Source organism: Erigeron canadensis, chromosome 2 (assembly GCF_010389155.1).
Source record: "Erigeron canadensis isolate Cc75 chromosome 2, C_canadensis_v1, whole genome shotgun sequence".
In the NCBI taxonomy this organism is placed as follows: domain Eukaryota; kingdom Viridiplantae; phylum Streptophyta; class Magnoliopsida; order Asterales; family Asteraceae; genus Erigeron; species Erigeron canadensis.
The window spans coordinates 25,283,706-25,304,059 of record NC_057762.1 but is presented as its reverse complement, the minus strand read 5'-3'; the positions used below and the strand labels follow the sequence as shown (position 1 = coordinate 25,304,059).

The window sequence follows — 20,354 nt, the reverse complement described above, 5'->3', positions numbered from 1 at the left end:
TAGATGACTGTGAAAGAGTTGAGTTTGTAGAACTCATAGATATTTTTTACATAATGTGTAGGTGATGAAGATTTTCTTGTTGAGCCTAGTAGCCATATAGTGCCAAATAGCCAAGTTAAGGTGAGTGTATATGCATATGATCAGTTTCTTGTTAATAGAGGTCATAGGTGGGTAAATTCATATGACCCATATGTTTGATGAATATGAAAGCTAGTAGGTGGGTAAATTCCTACTAGCAAAGTTTGATTAATGAATATGTAAGCTAGTAGGTGGGTAAATTCCTACTAGCATATTTGATGTTTGATTATGAAAGCTAGTAGGTGGGTAAATTCCTATTAGCAAATGTGATTTTGATTATGAGAGCTAGTAGGTGGGTAGATTCCTACTAGCCAATTATATGATTAAGACTAGTAGGTGGGTAAAGTCCTACTAGCATTGTCCATGGCCATGTTGAAAATGATTTGTGATGATTTTTGTGTTTATGATTGATATGAATGAAATGGCTATCAAAAGATAGGCTATGAATGATGTTTGATGCACTAATGTTTTGGTAACTTGATTATGATCATATGCATATGCATTCACTAAGCATTGCTTACGTTTTAGTTGTTTAACCTTTTTATAGGAATTGGTAGTAGCAAGGAAAAGGATTTGATCAAGTGATAGATTTGGAGTGAAAGTTGTTATTGAAGGTATTTTGTCATCTTGGAAGGTTGGCAACTTGGATAATGACATAGTAGACAATCCATTTGTATATTATGGCTCTTGATACAAACCTTCCTCCTGGATTTAACAAGTCTATTTTTGGTATAAAAACTGTGGTTATGTCAAGGTATTGGTCATTTGGTTTGTATATGTCATAGCATTGTTAATTAGGTCGTTCATTAGGTTAAATGACCCGTTTGGTCTTGTGAATTTGATTTGTAACAATGGATGATGCAAAGACTTTTGGAAATGTTGTATGATGTCTATTATGTCAAAATGAAGTTGTTTGTCAGTTTGTACGAAGCTTGGTATCGATTGGAAAAGGTCGAAAGTTGAATAAAGTGTCAAAGTACGAAACTGCATGAGGACGGCCTTTGTTTTCAGGGACGGCCTTTGAAGACGGTTCTTGCAGAATCAAGATCCGTGCTCTTCTGTAATTTTTACAAAAATTTTATCGAGGTTTCGTTTAATCTTTTCGGGACCTGAAACTCTTATAATAGACTTATATTAATATGTTAAGAAGGTTCCATTTGTTATATTTCAATTTTGATAACTTTGATTTTCGACGAAAATTTGCAATATTTTTCTAAGTATAAAATTGTCCAACTTGTATATCATAAGTTTTCAAATTGTTGTATGCTTTTCGAGTCAATATGGTTTGGGGCGTTACAGCTCACATCTCAAACTCGCATATCTGTGGGTTAAGATTTTGCAGTTTTGTCGGGTTTGTCAAATGTATTTTCCTAAAATTCTCCATTGGCACACGTGTATTAACTACAAAGGAAAATGATTAATCGTTATAAAATTCTCATAAAAATTCAATAGAAATCCTCTTAAAAGTTCACTTAAAATCACCAAAGTGTGACATGTGGTAATTATTAAATTTTTTTTTCTAATCTCATTTATTAATTTGTTATATGTCATGATTTTTTTTAGTTAGAGGGATTTTTATGATAAAAAATTGAAAATCAAAAGAATATCATTTCCCATTACAATTCTTACATTTATTTTACTTTTTAATGTTTTGTTCGTTGTCTTAATCAAAGAGTATTGTGTTTTTCTTTCTACCCCGTGACGGTTTCACCTTATCATTGGACAAGACTAGAAGTTAAAATTTTTTTAAAGTGTTCATGCAAATTCAATTATGAATGTATCATGTAAAATCATTAGACTTAATTCAGGTAATTGACTATATGAAAAAAACCTATGACCAACTTTTTTTTATATGTATTTAATTTAGTCGTTTGTTTTTCTCGGTTTTTGTTTTTGCAATTATAAATTACTCTATCCGTACAATTTTGAAGTCTTAAACCTTGTTATAATAGAACTGTAATAACTTTCAACCTTAAACCTTATTACCCAAAATTATGCTTTATTATATATGTATTTTTTTTACCCGACCCGATTTGTTTGTTTTTCATGTCATAACCAAATTATATATTCTAAAATTTAAAATCTTAGATGTGCCGCTATCTTTAACATAACTGTATTTAATAACGAAAAATGGATTTTTTTTATGAACAACCAACGTAGGCATAATTACTTTTTGTATTTTTTCAAACACAATATAAGAAAAACCAAACCAAGGTGAAGCCTTATACTAATATCTCTAAAGAAACGAGATTTTTGACCATAGTCTGCCACAAATATTTGAACCAAAAAAAAAAAATATCCAAAGGGTTAAAATCCATAAACAGCAAACTCAAAACCAAAGTGACGCGACAATTACTCCTTGTTTTAATTTGAAAAAGTGAGGTATATAAAATCGTGACTTTTATAATGATGAGACGTGACGGCTTCTCCCCGTGACTTCCGGCCACCACTCGCACACTCACTCACTCATTCATTCACATATACCAAAACTATACATACACCTTGCTATATCTATACATATAAATATATATATATATTACTGTATGATTTTCGTTCCATAAATTTAGCAGTTAATCAAGGAAGCTCATCTTAACAGATCCATCCATCTTAGTCCGATTATGAAGAATGCCACATCACCAGTTCTGAATCCTTCTTCTTCTTCAACTGAACATAAGAGGTATATATCATTTTCAAATTATCACTATATATATATATATCTATATCACTATATATATAGTTAGGGCATTTTACTCTCTTCATCTGTCTCTATTAGATCTTATTATTACTTGCTATCAGATTTTATATACATTGTATCTATATCTATATCTATATATATATACAAATTGTGTTGAGCATTTTGGTAGTGATCCTTTAATTGTGAGTTTGTTGAAATTGAGTTAATTTGACGGACATAGGGCCGGCATTTGAAACCCGACTATTTTCGCTTCTAATGTTAACATTTGTTACTTTTTTTTTTTTTTTTTTTGAGTTGGTTCTTGTTGTAATTTGATTTAGAAATGCATGCGTTTGAAAATTTTGTTCAACTATGATATCGGATGTCCAAAATGTTTGCTTTTTGAACTTTAACATTCCAAATGTGGTTGCTTTTGAACTTCACTATCTTTTAAAGTTTTAATGGAAGAAGTATGCAAGAAAAAATTGTATTAGCACGAATTTTATATGGTTGATGTGGAAAGGATTTTTGAAGTGATGAGTGACTTGCTAGTAAGTTGTAACCTTAAAGTTGATTCATGGCTGGATGTATGCAATTGAATGTGAACTGCTTTTGGTTTATGTTTTGGGCAGAGATGCTTATGGTTTTGCAGTGAGACCTCAGCATGTACAGAGATTCCGTGAATATTCAAGCATCTACAAGGTATCACTCTGTCCATCTCATCTCTTGTGTACATTGATAGAAGTTTATTATCTGGGCCGAATATCTTAAATGTTTTGTCAAAATCCCTTAATGATAGGCAAAAATGAGGTATTTTTCTGTTTAAGTCGATTTGAATTTCATTGTGTCATTCTAGTAGAGAAATTGGTCCATAGTCTATGTTTACATTTTTCTGTGGCAAACCCTTAGATCATACATCCGATAGGTGTACCATGGGAAAATTGTGTGTGACAAGATGCACATACAGCATACCTCAGTGGGTGTTAAATGCTGAAAATTTGGTATTAAATAGCTGACCATACATTAACAATTTCATGTAGAGGGTGCAACATGCGTGGATTCAGTAACGAGTCAAAACAGGTTCAGGTCAAAATAAGTAATATCTTGAGGTTCTCTTGGGTTGAGCCTGAAGATTTTGTCGTAGTTCTAAATTATTTTTATGGTAGTAGTGATTGTGTCATATATGATTCATATGATTTCGTTGATAAACTAATCTTTTTAAAAGAATGAGTTTTGAGGTTTTATGCTTTAAGATATACCACAGTGACTTTTCCCACCGTTCAACATTTTCCCTTTCAAGCTATTTTTTTATAATATATACATATCTTCACCCTTTTGACCCGTTAGATATAAAATTTACTGATAATAAGGTTTTATAATGTGAAAACATCTTGTATACATTTTTCATGGATTTAGGAGGAAGAGGAGGAACGATCTGATAGGTGGAAGGACTTTCTGAAACGGCAATTGGAGGCGGCTCAGTTGCCTGAAGTTGGCTGGACTGCAGAAGCAAATGATACAAGTGGTAAAAAACTTGGTCATGATGATAGTCAAAAGGAAGAAGCAGTTCCAACTAATCAAACACAGATATGGTCTCACATTAGACCTTCCCTTCGAGCCATTGAGGATTTGATGAATGCCCGTGTTAGGAAGAAGATTAATGTTTCCAATACTGAGAAAGATGAAGAAGCTGAAGAACCCGCTTTGTTTGAAGATGCTAAACCTGCAAAAGCAGGTATTGAGGAGGATTCTGAAGAAGAATTCTATGATTTAGAGAGGTCAGAGTCAGACCCAACTCAAAACGTCCCTTCAAGTAATGGTGATTTAAGTGCCCCAGCTGCCATTATTGAATCATCAATTCCATGGAAAGAAGAATTGGAATGTCTTGTCCAGGGAGGAGTGCCAATGGCTCTTAGAGGAGAGGTAGGTTTGTATGCATTTTGATCCTTTATTCATGTCACTTATAAACTGAGGTGACAAAATGTGTGATCTGGGTTGGTTAACGGGTTAAAATGTTTATTGATTGGTGACAAAATGGTGGTTTTCACCCTCAACCTTTTTATTTTCTAAAATTGAAATAGTTGAAGTCAATGTTATAAATGTGATCACATAAATCAACTTTTTCAACAGTAATCCATATATTTTTATTTACAAATATAATGTTGTAGGAGGTTCTATGCAGTAAAACTGCACATTAGGAGACTTTCAACCTGTTCCCTCTGAAGTTAATATTTTCTTTATCACCCCTTTGACCTGCTAAAGATAAAAGATAACAAGAATCAACCCACCCATAAATAAGTACATGTTCTGAATTTGTCACCTTTACTTATTTATAAAGCTGGATTTACTTGGCATTTATTGCTTATTTCAGCTCTGGCAAGCTTTTGTGGGAGTGAAGGGACGTCGCATTGAAAATTATTATCAAAGTCTTTTGGATCCCGATACAAAGAATGATAATAGTAAGACGTCAACTATCGATTCTGTATGCTTACCTGAAAAATGGAAAGGGCAGATAGAGAAGGTGATAATGTAGATTACTCTTTTGGTCTTATATTAGCCTAAAGTGGATAAATTACTTCTATTGGCATCCTAATTGGGATTTGGGACAAGTGCACTGAAATAGTTTGGATATTTGCCTTTCCAGAAAGAAGAATAATGAAGTAAAAATGATCTGATTTATAAATAAACTGTTCGTATGCAGGACCTACCTCGAACATTTCCAGGTCACCCTGCTTTGGATGATGATGGTAGAAATGCTTTGAGACGTTTACTCACTGCATATGCTAGACATAACCCATCTGTTGGCTACTGTCAGGTACATGGAGACACGTTTTATATACTCTCTATTTAGTATTAGCCAAAATGGGCAGTTTGGGACTTTGGGTAACAGGTGAAAACAGTTTTGATTAACCTGAAGCACTTCTTTTGGGTAACAGGTTGTATGCATAAATAATACTGCTTGGGTGAATTTTAACCCGTAGGCCGTAGCCAAGTTAATTGATTTAAGTCATTCGGTCAGTTACTTATAAAACCTTACCTGCAGCGACCCATTCAAAAATAAATGGGTTAAAGATTGCATTACCTATTATTTAGATATCAGCATGCAACTTGTTTGACAATTCTATACTGTCTAAACTTAAAAACCTGGAATTATTTGAGGTCTTAGTGGTATTTTTTTTTTTTTTTGATCAAATGATTCTTTTAAATATCTCTTTGGACTTTGCAAGGAAACATATAAAATTCCTAGTCATGCATATTCTTTGCTGGATACTTGCTAAATTGCTGGATCTCATATAGGCCATGAATTTCTTTGCTGGATTGTTATTGCTGCTGATGCCAGAAGAAAACGCTTTCTGGTGGGTTTTTAGGCTTCATCAGCTATTTACCTGTGCATGTTAAGCTTCTTGTTGTTACAACTTCCAAAGCTCATAGCACTTGCATTGTAACTTGATCTTAGGGCTCTGATGGGAATCCTTGATGACTATTTTGATGGCTATTATTCAGAGGAAATGTTAGAATCTCAGGTAGTTACATCTATCTTTTCCTCCAAGATTGAACCTCACTAACATAAGATGTGTAGATCCTTATAATAATTAGTGATGTGTTGTTAGGTTGATCAACTTGTGTTTGAGGAGTTGGTGCGTGAGAGGTTTCCGAAACTGGGTATGTTATTATTGACATTTCCATACATCCTTCCAACTCTGGGGTTGCTTTCTCTTGCTGATGGCATCTAATCACCTGTTTCAGTTAATCATCTGGATTACCTTGGAGTGCAAGTAGCGTGGGTATCCGGGCCATGGTTCCTTTCAATATTTATGAATATGCTTCCCTGGGAAAGTGGTTAGTTTTTATGTTTAAACTACTTTCATATATGTTTCAAAAGAATATAATATTTATTGGCCGTTCTTGTCTCCAGTTCTTAGAGTTTGGGATGTGCTTCTGTTTCAAGGAAATCGTGTTATGTTGTTTCGAACTGCCCTTGCTTTGATGGAGTTGTATGGTATCTGTCTTTCTTTCTCTTTTGCACTGGTCTTGTGTAGGTACTGCAATATCATTTCATTTATGTGAACCTGGGTTGATTTGGGTTTAGTTGAAATGCTAGTGGATCATAGGTGTAAATCTCAAAAAGTTAACTCAAGGGGAAACTGGTTTATACTGTTAAAAATAATCTATTACATAATCAATCAGTTGTAACTTTTTAAAATGTTTGAGGATCATCATAAATTCATGACGATAAATGTATCTATTATAGCCAATTCAATTATTATTCATAAATTTATTATATTAAAAAGGAGAAAATTTGCTACTAGGTTTATTTAAACCTACCTGTTTTGACCCGTCAAAAAATATACTAATTTTGCCATGTCATCTGATCCAATCATTCTGTCACTTTGCCTGACCAGCTCGTTTTTCCATCTATGATGTTGTCGTATATTTTGGGGATGTGAACTTCCTTTACTGTTTTAATTTTGTTAGAATCACAACTTATGTTTGTTTAGTATTGTGTAGGACCTGCATTAGTCACAACGAAAGATGCCGGAGATGCCATTACATTGCTGCAATCACTGGCTGGATCGACATTTGATAGTAGTCAACTTGTCTTAACGGCTTGTATGGGTTATCAAAATGTGAATGAGCCAAGATTGCAAGTTCTGCGAAATAAACATAGACCGGCTGTTGAAACTGCACTCGAGGAAAGATCAAAGGGACTTCAAATGTTGAAAGAAAAGAAAATCGTTCAGATAGGAAACATGACAAATGGTGTATTGTCAAGAATAGATTCCGAGTCTTCTAATGAAAATGAACTTTATATGGGTATATCAGGAGACGTGGAGATCGATTCTGTTCCAGATCTTCAAGAACAGGTTCCACATTATCTCATGTGTCAAATGAATCACTATTGTTGTTTTGACTGGTATCATGCGGTTTTTTTTTGTAGATCTTGTTGAAAATGATTATAACATTAATGGCTTATTTTGATTGCTCCCAAAATGTTCCTTTGTAGATCTCGTGGCTAAAGAACGAGTTGTGCATGATACTAGATGAAAAACAATCTTCAACACTCAGGTTAGTATATTTGTTCATTTGGTGTACGTACACTTTTTTAGTAAGAGATTAATTTACTTTTCAAAAAAAAAAAGTAAGAGATTAATTTAAAAGGAGGGGGGTGGAGTTAAAACTCGTTATATGATAATTATTGGTCGAAATAATTTAGTGTGAATAAACAGTTTCTATGTCCGATTGATGACCAGCCTCATACTAGCAGCAGGTAGCCTAATAATTAAAGATTTAAATATCAGCCTTTTAGTCCCATCAGATAACTTTCCAACTTGCAAGACTTCTTTTCTCAGAAGTATGTTTTTTGGGTTATTTCACATCTTGAATTTTTTTTTTTCAAGTGTGATATGAAGCTGTTTTTTTGATCCTACTAGAAATCTATATAGTCATTCATAACATATGTACATAAGGTTGATTCTAATGTATGCTAATCGTAAGCACTCTTTATCAGCAGCTGCCTTTATATGTTCTTATCCACGCTCTTTACTTACCATATATCTTCCAGTGTAGATTTCAAAATTTTTTTAATGTTTATCTTTAATAGCTTTGACGGTTTCACCAGTTGTTTTAATGTTTAACCCTAATATAATCTTTGCATATCAATAACTTGCTTGCACACTGCATCCTGATTTCCCCCCACTGGTTGAAACAACTTCATATGTCTTTCTTTTCATACGTAATAAGCACCAGCAGCCATGCCGATTTATGAATCCCACTCCATAAGCTATTGTGGTTCTTATATTACACATACTCAACACTAGATCATTCCATGTATTTGGTGTTCTTTGCATATTATACTTCCTTTTAGTTTGATCCAGATTTCCAGCTAGTATTCACGCTCAAATAAGTGCTTAGTGGGAGTCTTTAATCTTCTTAATTAATGGACATACTACTGTCATAGTAGGGTACCACTTTACAAGTTTATCTTGTGTCTTTAGTTCTTTTACTGCAGGGCCGTCCCTTCAGTTTAAGTGGCCTCGTGTAGTACATAATAAATATAGGCCCTTTAAAGAGGATAAATTTTACAGATTATAATAATATATAAAGGATGGTTTATTGATATTGAAAACTTTCTTAACTCGGTACTAAAAAGTTAAACAAAATGGATAAATATCAAATCGAATGTCAAAGCTTATATAACTAAGTTTGTATCCAAAAAAAGGAAAAGATAATTTCTCTTATTTGAGAGTTCAAAATTCAAATGATCTTTCATTTTTAGAACTTTAATACCCAATTATATACTATAATACCATCAAGTTCAAATGACTTGCATAACCATAACTATACTATAATACCATCTGGTCAAAACAGTTTTGTACAAATGCTCGTAAATCGTAATAAATTAAAAATAAGAAAATGGTTCTGGAGAACCTGAAAGCGGGAACACCATGATAAAAGCAATGGTCCTGTGCCAAATGAGCTATGCAGGTTTTATTTCTTTATTTTTAATACATATATATTTACAACTGCTTATAATAAGATCTAAGACGATTTGGGCTCCGGATAAACGTAGTCTATGTGCAGTCGCCCACCATGCGCATGTTAATTTCTGACCCTGTTTTACTACCATCCAAAGCACAAATGCATGACTAGGTGTCCATTGCGTATACCAAATCATTTTAGCCTGTTGTATCTTTTGTCCCTGTTGTCTTACATCACTGGAAATGTGCAACCACATAATAAGTATCATGTAGAGCAATGTTAGCCCAAAATTTGTCAGCACTATTCCAGTGAGTCCCCCTATGGTGAACAAAAATATGAACCCTCCTGTACAGGAAAATCAGTGGCATGCCCCTTATTACTAATCCACAATTTTGCATCGTAATTTCATTTAAACAAGGAGTGTTTACTTTTATCAAATTTGGGAAGCTACGGCACCAGTACCTTAGCCATTTCCAGCTTCTGTGTTCTACCATGTCTGCAACTTTGCATGTATCTTTATTCTTTCATTCTTTCAGCCTAGCATCATACAGATCCCTTTTACTTCATAATGGTCCCAGTTCACACCATGTCCCTAATTTCTGGTTTACTTATGTCTCATCAGCCACCAACTTGATACCAAATGTTATTGATTTGTTATTCCATACACAGCAAAAGTAAGTTACGTAACACGAGTATATAGTTTCGGTTGGATTTCAATATTAGCGTACCCGAACTAATTTAAAACGTAATACATATTATAGGACAGAAAATGAATTTGATAATAAGATGTTACAATTGTAGCATTATATCCATGCTCCACTTTGTGGGATCCAGCCCAAATTTTAAGTCTAGTCATTCGGGTGCATCATGTCTTCGGACATCATACTCGTATAAAGTAGAACGGATATGTTTAGAAGCTGAGGCTTATAGAGGTTGCATGATGGGTGGGTTAAAATGAGTAGTTTATTCATAGTATGGGTTGAAACTTGAAAGGGCTGATTACGGCTAAGCTGACCTGCTAACACTTTATGTCCATCTTATAATTACCTGTAAATAATTGATGCGTTAATTATGCTTATAGACATAATATTATCGGAGTAGTGTACTAGTTATCTCCATAAATGGGTGCAACAATTTTAGGATATCGTATGCATTAAAATGGACTTCGTGTGACTGTCAACCCATTTGACTTTTACCTTTTCAAGCTAATTTTTTTTAATACGATGTTTGTGATGAACAAGAGAAAGTTGACAAATTGATGAGTAATCAGGGTGAAATTGCCTTCTCCACTGTGGTCTTATGTTTATTTAAATTTATTTCCAGAGCTGAGGAGTTGGAAACTGCCCTAATGGAGATGGTAAAGCAGGATAACAGACAACAATTAATTGCAAAGGTATGCTCAAACACTTAGGCATACGAATCTTCATCTTTGGTTTTGTGATGACACATTTTCTGGTTGTACGATAAAGTTTTCCTGTATCTAATTGATTATCTAATAGATATCCTATGCTAAAACTTATGCTCTTAGTTTTGTACGGGTAGTTATTTACATATTTTATCTTATTGTATCCATTTGAGACCTTATGCTATTAAACATTGCAATATGTTTTAGGTTGAACAATTAGAGCGAGAAATAGCTGAGCTACACCAAGCTCTTACTTGCAAACAGGAACAGGAAAACGCCATGCTTCAGGTTTTAATTTTTTCTCCATACCATTAAGATGCATTTACTTTTTGTATTCAGTTGACACTAGTTGCTACATTACTATTGTGAAGGTTTTGATGAGAGTAGAGCAAGAACAAAGGGTAACTGAAGATGCGCGCATATATGCTGAGCAAGATGCTGCCGCCCAGAGATATGCTGCTCATGTGCTTCAGGTTTATCTGTCAGATACAATAGTTTCGTTTAATAAAGAAACCAGAGCAGACTTATATTTGCATATATTATTCAAATGACTGGGTTTTCTCTTTTATTCTTCTAGCTTCTGATCAATAATCATATTTCTCGTTCTTTTGACTTTATATATATGGGACTAACATAAGTTTGTGCAATATATAGGAAAAATATGAAGCAGCAACTACTTCCCTTGCTGAAATGGAGGAGAGACTTGTTATGGCAGAATCAATGTTGGAGGCTACCTTGCAATACCAAACCGTACAGCCTAAAGCACAGCCTTCACCTAGGTACATTGCACCACTTCAATTCTAAAGTTTCAGTTTAAAAGTATCTGTTTGTCCATTGACATCAATAAATCATGCCGATGTTTCATTGCTTATGTTATTTTTACCCTACTTTTTAAGTGTCTTTTAGACACTAGGCTTATTGTTATTTCCCAGAAAACTTTGTCCAAATAAATACTAAAATTTTCATTGATGATACGCGCACACACACACACACCTTTTTTACGACACATGCCACACTTTTTCCTGTTTGTCGTGTTATCCAAATAGTTTCTCTCTATATTTTAGATCGACAAATCATGAACCTTCAGCGACAAGGACCAGTCAAGAGTTCTCCCAAGACATACCTGTTAGAAAGATCAGTCTATTATCAAGACCATTTGGACTCGGGTGGCTCGACAAGAACAAGGTTCGTTCTTTCATCTATTAACAAATAGTTTTAAGATTATCAAGGGAAAAGGGTATCATTTTGATTGCGCCTACGTTTAGGCAATGACTTGTTATGATCAACATGTAGTAACAGTGAATACTTTTGAACTTATCTGGTCATTTAGCCTTTGGTGTCTTGGTTTACACTTGCAATCTTTATAGTGGGTTTGTAAATGTATAAAACATACCTTCGACAGTTATGATAAGTTACATCATTTCTACTTTGGAATTCAACTAAGGAAAATAGTATGCGATTGCTCCCAAATTAGCCAATTACAATCGTACAAAGCTATAAAGCTAAGTGGGTAACATATTGGAGCAGAGCTAAAGCTTTCAACATAATTGATTAGGAATGACATCGTTATAGACTTCCAAAATTATTACAGAGTTTCATTCTTTTTTGCCCTTGCAAGCGATACAGCTTTTGACCTCTGAGAGAGAGAGAGAGATCTAGGGTGGAAAGGATAATATTATCTTATGAATCCGAGATTTCATAACTACCTAAAACTACAGGAGAAGCCTGTTGAAGAAGCACACCTTGTCAAGTCTAATGATGAGTTAAAGATTCTGAATACGCTGAAAGACACCAATGGTCATCAAATGGAGGAAGTATCCCTGGGCTGATTGTAAAGATGTGTAGTATACCAATAGGTTCCTTTTATTACTGCTAGAATGGTCAAATGCAGCACGGCTATATTGACTTGTATATCATACAATGACAGTCATATATTGCTATGGGCTTGGCCATGACAACCCAAATCTAAATTGATTTGGTTCACAAGAATGTATGAGTTGCGGCATTCTTGTTCGTGTACATGGTCACATTCTAGATAAAAGTTAAGGAACCCAGAGTCGTGTTATTGTAACTGTACAATGTTATTTAATATTTATTGATTAATCACATATTTCTTTTTTATTATTTCTTAAAGGTTATGCATTTTGCTATTATTTTTAGTATTCTCCTGTCAGATAAGTGGTCATTCAGTGAAGAACAAAATGAAATATGTTGTATTGACGCTATTTTGTAACGGTCACATCTGATCAATTGATAATGATAATGTGTTATGTTTTAATTTTTTACAGCACAACAAAAAGTAGTTATATGATGGAGCATTATTGTTATGTTTACTGGCGCACTTCTTAGTGATGATTAGAGGTGAACAAAAACCGGTTTCTAGCCGACCCGAACCCGAACCGGTTTTTTGTTCTAACGGAAACTGATGATCTATTAGTGTTGTAGTAATACTCGATTCCTTCTGTCAATAAGGTAGTTTTGATCAGAGTTGATAGATAGTAGTAACTAGAAAATTTTGGACCCCGCAACCAATTCCTTTGTTGAAACGGTTCGTTATATTAGTATATATGCCGTGAATTTTTGACAGCTTAATAGAAATAATTGTCATTAATATGTTTGTTTAAAAGTATACAAGAAAACAAAACGTAACTCATAGTAGAAACCTGAACGGGATGTGATATGACAAAAAATATTAATATATTAATTCAGATATCATGTGGATGCGATATAGCAAAATGCAAGTAGTGGTACGGGGTGTATTACAATAAGGTTGAATGACAATTAAAAAATGTGAAAAAAACAAAAGAAGTAACCCGTAATAAAAAATCCGAAAAGAAAAAACAAAACTAAAAAAGAAAAAGACGTGACAAAATCCGAACAGAATGCAATGTGGTAAAATCCAAACTATAGGAAACGTGCGATGTGTCACTTTATAACTGATGCGACGTGTCAAGTTTTAATAAGCATGGTGACTATTGATAACCATGCAAAAAAAAAAAAAACGAAAGAAAAAACTCAAAATGGGATCCGTAATGTCAGAATCTAAATAGTGATGCGGGGTATATGATGAACTAATAAAAGAGATCATATAAGCAAAAAAAAGGTATCAAAAAACCAAGAAAAACCAAAAGATAAATAACGTTAACGAAAATAGAAATAACAAAGGAAAAAATTAAATATTGTGTAAAAGTTTCCAATATATTAATTCAGAACACAAAAGCCAAAAAACTATGATGAATACCAAGAAAAAACCCCAAACGGGACCCAAAATGGCAAAATGTAAATAGTGATGGGGGGTATACGATGAACCAATAGAAAGAAAACACAAAAGCAAAAAAACTATGTAATAAACCAACAAAAACCGAAAGAAAAATAACCTTAACGGGATCCGATATAGCAAAATCCGAAAAAACGCGGGGTATAGGTGGACCAATAGAAAGAAAACACAAAAGCAAAAAAAACTATGTAGGAAACCAAGAAAAACCGAACAAAAAATAACCTTAACGGAATCCGATATGACAAAATCTGGAAAAAATGCGGGATAAAGGCGAGACCAATAGAATAGCGCCACGTGACACTGTTCATTGGCATCACCTTTAATGAGGTTACAATACTATGATTCCTTCTGTCCATTCTTATAAGACCAACTTAAAAAAGAAAGTTTTGATCAAAGTTGCTAGATACCACTTAAAAAAGAAAGAGCTGAAAAGTAATTACCTATTACTTAAACATTCACAATCAGCTGACAATTTGTGTTACTATACAGATTATATCACTAAGTGACAACTCTATAAATACCCACAAAAACTTGTTGACAACTCCAATCCTTCAATGATCCACCAAAGAAAAAGTTTTGGATAAATGAATACCACTGGGTAAAAATATCTGGGTAAAAATATCTTAAAAAATGGTTAATAATTCACCGAGTTTTCAAACATTGTGTAACGCAATGATGGTTAACTTCACGTGGTGCTTCTAGGAGTTGAACCAGAATGGATATTTTGAGGTTGGTGAGGTCAAGGTTCAAATTTTTGAGAAGCAAGATAAACTAAGGCTGTAACTACATCTGCAATACAAGGGCGCGAGGCAGGCTGCTCTTGCACGCACATTGCAGCCACAGAAAGTGCCTGAAAGAGCCCTCGTGCAGGGTACTGCCCTTGGAGTGAAGGGTCGGCCATCTCTGAGAATTTCCTTCTGTCTTGGAGTAGTGGTCGTGCCTACAATAAAAACAATACAAACGTGTAAAAAGTCTATCAAAAAATGAAGTTAGCTGTAGAGGTGGCCTTTCGATACATTTACTTTCGTTTTGGGGTTGTATATACTCTTATCTGAGATGAAAAATTGGTAAATTGGCTAAAACGTGGTAAAAAGGTAGAGATGATTAAAGGGTTGTTCTTACCCACGCCACTATATTTTTCTCGCAAGTGGTTTTAGAGTTGTCGATTGCTTTTCGCCCAGTAATGATTTCCAGAAGAACAACTCCAAAACTGTAAATATCTGATTTTATAGTGAGTTGACCTGTCATTGCATATTCTGGAGCACAATACCCATAAGTTCCCATAACTCTGGTAGACACATGACTCTCGTCCCCAACAGGTCCCAATTTAGCCAATCCAAAATCTGAGAGCTTTGGATTGTATTCACTATCGAGCAAGATGTTAGAGCACTTTAGATCACGATATATAACAGGAGGACTTGCTTTGTAATGCAAATACTCCAAACCTTTTGCAGCACCAGCCGCTATTTTCATTCGTGTAGTCCAGTCAAGCTTTTGTCTGTCAAAGGGTAGGTCTGCCACATCCAAATCAGAGTTATAAGATATTAAGATCATACAGATGAATGAAAGGAAGTAGAATCTGAAATTTCAACTCATTGTCATGATAATTGGTCAAACAGGTGAAATTTTACATTAGCTATAGAGGAAACATGTCAAATTGGTCCAAAATTGCCTATATATTATTCGTAACATTGATCTTGTTTGGTAATATGTATTATATAATGTTTATTAAGTTAATCATTTATAGTTCAAATAATGTTGAACAAAAAGTACTTGTAGCTCAACCCAACCCGGTCCGACCATTACCCAATTTTAAAAGTTGACCCATGTTAACAGAACCACACTTGACTCAATATTACCTACTGACCCCAGCTTAAAATTTGACCCAATTTAATCTGAACCCATTCTTAGCCATAATAACCATATTACAGCTTTAATAAGAACATTCATGTTGGATGACTTGTCTAATTAGATGTTTGAGGTCAAACAAAGCGATTTTCTTGCATAGTTGGGTAAGATTTGTAACTTGATTAGACTTTGTATATAAAAATGTTGTAACAGAATCTGTGTCATTTTTGGAACTTTGGAAGTCTGTTTCTGTAAACTAACACTGAAACATAGAAAGAAGTTTGCATCGACTTTTAGGGTCAGCTAAATTAACTCGTGTATAATCATGAAAACTTATTTAATCACATTAATATCTGAATATAACGTAAAGATGGTAAGTACCATGTAGATGATCGTCCAATGAGCCTAGTGGCATGTACTCGTAAACTAAAAGTCTTTGATCTCCATCAGCACAATAGCCAATTAAGTTCACCAAATTAGGGTGGTGTAGTAAGCTCAACATCAGCACTTCAACAAGAAATTCCCGGTTTCCTTGCAAACCATCACGATTAAGTTGCTTGATTGCCACAGCCTTCAACGAAAGAGCATTGACAGTTCTTGCGAGTCAACATTGTTAAAATAATATGTTAACTAAAGCCAAAAGATGCAAATAGGAGATACAATTTTGCCCTGTAACTCTCTTAGTTCAAAACAAGCTATTTGTTAACTCCACAATGTTATTTAGCCTATCCAAAACAAGGTTTGCAATAAACTCGTCAACAAAATCCATGCCAGTCTATTGAAGGTTGCAAAATGTGTGGGTCAGACGAGTTAAGGAATGGGTTAAAACAAGCATCTCTTCTCCATGTCAGAATGGGCTAACCCTAAACATTCTTTGTCCAAATTATTATTTTTATTAAGAACTAGCATGTCAAATGACAGATATGTTTAGAAAACTATATATACTCAATAATAACCTGAATATCTACATTATTTTGGATAAGATGATTTAGTAGGTCTTTACATTACCACTTCGATTCTGTTGAATAGCTTTATTATATTATTAACCATTTGACCCACTAGATAAAAAAAACAGAATATGTCCAACAACCAAAGCTGCTATCAATCAAAATTTGGAAAGGGGCCCTTTCATATAGCCATAAGATATTCTGAAACCATAACATAATCTGTAGTCCATAAGAATGTTGATGTCAGATAGTACTTTACTTTAAAAGTCATAATATGTCACTACTCTAACATTGGGAGTAATAGAACCTTAATAAAATAACAAACCTGGTTGGTCATCTCCAATCGGCCCTTATATACTCTACCAAATCCACCTTCACCCAAAAGACAATCTGCTCTAAAGTTATTGGATGCAGCTTCCAACTCACGTAATGTAAATGTTTGTGCTGCAATGTATCCTCTATCTTTCAATGCTTCCTTCTTTTCATCAACTACAGAAATGACCACAGAAGCATCAGAAATTGGTTTGAATACAAAAAGATGTAGAAGAGCAAGGAAATGTAGCTCTAACTGTGATAGACATAAAGAGGTGTGGTCATCATTCGATTCATTTATTTATGAATATATTGATTTGGGTTGTAATTCACCTTGAAAGAGTAAAAGAAAATGGGTTGTCTATGGACCAATCTAGAGTTTGAAATGCACCTTAAGCCTAAACACATCAGTGGCAAATTGTACTAGCTACAAAAATAGTCATCCATAATTGGAAGTCAACACAGCTAAACTGATACAATAATCCCAAAAACTAGTAATTTAAAAATCTGGTACAAATACCCAACTTAAATTTCATTCAACTCTCAACAAAAAGGACCTTAAAGTCTTAAACTATCTGGCAGCCCTATAATCCGCGATTGAAGCAACCCTTAAAAGAAACATCAAGTCTAACGAACAATCACCTTTCTAACCATCATATTTGTACGTTATGGTTTAACTCATTGTACATCACACTATACAACAACAACAACAACAAGGTACCCAATCCCGACATAAGCCGGGCTATGGGAGAGGTATGATGTAGACAGACCTTACCCCTACTCAAAGGTAGAGAGGCTGCTTCCAGATCCACCGGAGTGGAAGGGACCTCCGGCCCAAAAGTGAAAAATAGGGTTAGATCCACCGGAGTGGAAGCCTTAACCGGATAGGGATAATCTCGATATCAAACTCTCAATCTCAATCTCAATCCCACTCTTCGGATCACAAATTCAGATCTTAGATCTAGAAATTTGTTACCGTTAGGGAGAGAGAGAGGTTAGAGAGAGAGAAGAGAGAGTGTCAATTGTACATCACACTATAGTTGATAGGAAATTAGCTGAAAAGTTATGTCAATACTAGAAAATAACCAGACTCCATCAGCCACAAATTAGCAAAATAATAATAATAATAACATTTACTCTCAAAAAATCAACGATAAGAAACTTTAGGGATATATTTTGGAGCCAATCAAAATTTAAACAAATGGTAACATTATATACAAGTTTACGTCTACTAGAACATTAACTGGAAAATGGCTATTTTACATATCCGACATTGTCAAGACGAATAATTTTGTCCCCCTTCTAGTTGCAATTTTCTAGTTAATGTATGAAATCATATCTGCGGTACCTTTTAATGACTGCGAAAATTTACATAACCTACATTGTTGATTTTGTAATGAAACAAATACATTTGTCATTATCATCAACCCAACAATTATTTTTCATGAAACAACAAAAAGGTTGCTACTTTTTTACATTAATAAACCTTAAATCTAAAACCCTTGAAACCCATTAAAAAACCAAGAATCTTGAATTTAACAATATGGAGAACTAAGCTTTAAAAATCCATACTAAAAAAAAAAAGTTATTAACTTGAAAAAAACCCTTAAACAAGAATCCCTGAAACCAGGAAACAAAGAAACAATATAAATGTGAAACTTAAAATGCAATAAACAGTAAAAAAAAAAAGGTTTATTTTTTGGATTTTGCTAACCACAAAAAAGATTATTATTTTTTATGTACAACAATTTATTAGTGTAAAATAAAGTACCTGGCTTTGATGATGATGAGATCTGAGGAAGAGGTTTGTTGTTTTGATGTTTTTTAGGTTTTTTGGTCCAAAGCAAACAACAACCCCCCATTTGTCTCACACTTTTTCACACACAAACACACAGTGATTAAAAATATTCAGACAAAAATGAGAGGGAAGAGACGAATATAATATGGCTTTTGATTTCTTTTATAATAATGCTAGTATAATACGAGTAATAAGTATTTCCTTTTCTACTTTTTGGTTTTTGCAGTAAGATTTGCATTTACTTATTTACACAGACTTTTATCTTTATTTGATTTGATTTGATGATTAACTAAATAGTTAGAATATTTCTTACCAAAAAACAATGCTGTTATAATTTGTGTAATTCTGGTAGGGAAACCAGTATTATTTATATTATACTTAATTATATATTTATATTTATTTTTTTAACAGTAGTTATTAGTTAGCATCCGAGACACCGCTTTGACTTCGAATTGAATAATATGCGAAACTCAAACAATGTATTTTTGTGATGAAATTGAGGACTCTCGAAAACCTCTCAATAATCCACTCTTACAAGTAATTTGAATATTTATTATTATTAGCTTTTGCTTAATATGATCACATATACTATCATAACTCATAGTAAAATACTATGTATACGTACATAAATTTTATATATAACCAATTAACCACTCTTTGAAAATCTTTATCTCTTATATATAATAAAGAAGAATTGTCTTCTAAAATTATTTTTAGAAAAAGTATTATGCAAGTCTATATTTTTCTTCAAAAAAGTTTTATTTTATTTGTGATGTCATATATCATATTTAATATTGTAATATATTTAAAGATAAATAACTAGCCTACTAAATGCTTATTTTAAAATTCTTACTTTTTTATTATAAATTTCTTTTTTATGTTTTGTTAATGAAATAAATACTCATACATATATATTATGTTAACCAACTTAATATCTCTAAACCAAGTTATAATATATCAATTACAAAAACTACATATATTCTTTTAACTTTTTTTATTTTAAAATTTTAGTTAATGCCCGGGTTAAACCCGGTATTATTAGCTAGTAAACATATAAATTAAAATTCAATGTTTGACATAAATATACTTAGGGTAGTTTTTTTTTTTAACAACAGTGGTGATTGAGCTCAGCGGCATGCCTCTTCATTGTCCGGTAGAGATCGACCAAGTCACCAACACAGTCAATCCGAGGGCATGACTGGCGGTGGAAGTCCCACCACCATTCTAGAGGAAACCAACTAAATGCTAGAGAAAACCCCCATGCCCCAAAATTCTTTATATATCTAGAGAAAACCAGCTAATTCTTTATATATCTCTTATCTCTTATATAAATAAAACAATAGCATCATTATTTTCTAAGTAATGCTTATTTGTCATTATAATACTTTTTTATATTAATTAATTCTTTCTTATTTTCTTGATTAATGACATCATCCTATTTAAATTTAAATTATTTTTTTAATTAATTTATGATTTATTTCTCTTTTAGCCTAAGTCATATGTAAGTTAAATGTAATTATTTAGTTTATTTTTTT

General features: G+C 33.4%; 2 protein-coding genes across 5 annotated transcripts; one reads left to right on the top strand and one right to left on the bottom strand.

The window, feature by feature from the left end:
* Positions 1 to 2,484: 2,484 nt before the first annotated feature.
* LOC122586459 (rab GTPase-activating protein 1-like) lies at positions 2,485 to 12,761 on the top strand. The gene is made up of 18 exons (XM_043758446.1): positions 2,485 to 2,755; positions 3,385 to 3,454; positions 4,169 to 4,675; positions 5,124 to 5,273; positions 5,454 to 5,567; positions 6,050 to 6,108; positions 6,210 to 6,276; positions 6,364 to 6,415; positions 6,500 to 6,592; positions 6,669 to 6,752; positions 7,262 to 7,617; positions 7,758 to 7,819; positions 10,556 to 10,625; positions 10,845 to 10,925; positions 11,009 to 11,110; positions 11,292 to 11,416; positions 11,702 to 11,822; positions 12,356 to 12,761. Exons 1-18 carry the CDS (start codon positions 2,697 to 2,699, stop codon positions 12,464 to 12,466), a joined length of 2,283 nt encoding a protein of 760 aa, XP_043614381.1. The 5' UTR covers positions 2,485 to 2,696; the 3' UTR covers positions 12,467 to 12,761.
* Positions 12,762 to 14,488: 1,727 nt separating this feature from the next.
* Positions 14,489 to 18,938, bottom strand: LOC122586460 (probable serine/threonine-protein kinase PBL7). Of its 4 annotated transcripts, none has more exons than XM_043758447.1 (5): positions 18,793 to 18,938; positions 17,035 to 17,198; positions 16,144 to 16,333; positions 15,037 to 15,428; positions 14,489 to 14,854 (listed from the first exon to the last, which is right to left on the bottom strand). In XM_043758447.1, exons 1-5 carry the CDS (start codon positions 18,881 to 18,883, stop codon positions 14,654 to 14,656), a joined length of 1,038 nt encoding a protein of 345 aa, XP_043614382.1. In that variant the 5' UTR covers positions 18,884 to 18,938; the 3' UTR covers positions 14,489 to 14,653. The 4 variants fall into 4 exon arrangements, with proteins under 4 accessions (XP_043614382.1, XP_043614384.1, XP_043614383.1 ...); XM_043758449.1 differs by lacking the exon at positions 18,793 to 18,938 and adding an exon at positions 17,792 to 17,821; XM_043758448.1 differs by lacking the exon at positions 18,793 to 18,938 and adding an exon at positions 17,664 to 17,812.
* Positions 18,939 to 20,354: the final 1,416 nt, after the last annotated feature.

Excerpts from the sequence above, each read along its gene's own strand:
- LOC122586459 (XM_043758446.1), top strand. The coding sequence starts at position 2,697 with ATGAAGAATGCCACATCACCAGTTCTGAATCCTTCTTCTTCTTCAACT. Across the intron at positions 2,756-3,384 it reads TCTTCAACTGAACATAAGAG|AGATGCTTATGGTTTTGCAG; the intron begins GTATATATCATT and ends TGTTTTGGGCAG. Across the intron at positions 6,416-6,499 it reads TGAGAGGTTTCCGAAACTGG|TTAATCATCTGGATTACCTT; the intron begins GTATGTTATTAT and ends CACCTGTTTCAG.
- LOC122586460 (XM_043758447.1), bottom strand. The coding sequence starts at position 18,883 with ATGGGGGGTTGTTGTTTGCTTTGGACCAAAAAACCTAAAAAACATCAA. Across the intron at positions 16,334-17,034 it reads GATTGGAGATGACCAACCAG|GCTGTGGCAATCAAGCAACT; the intron begins GTTTGTTATTTT and ends CTTTCGTTGAAG. Across the intron at positions 14,855-15,036 it reads AGAAAAATATAGTGGCGTGG|GCACGACCACTACTCCAAGA; the intron begins GTAAGAACAACC and ends TTTTTATTGTAG.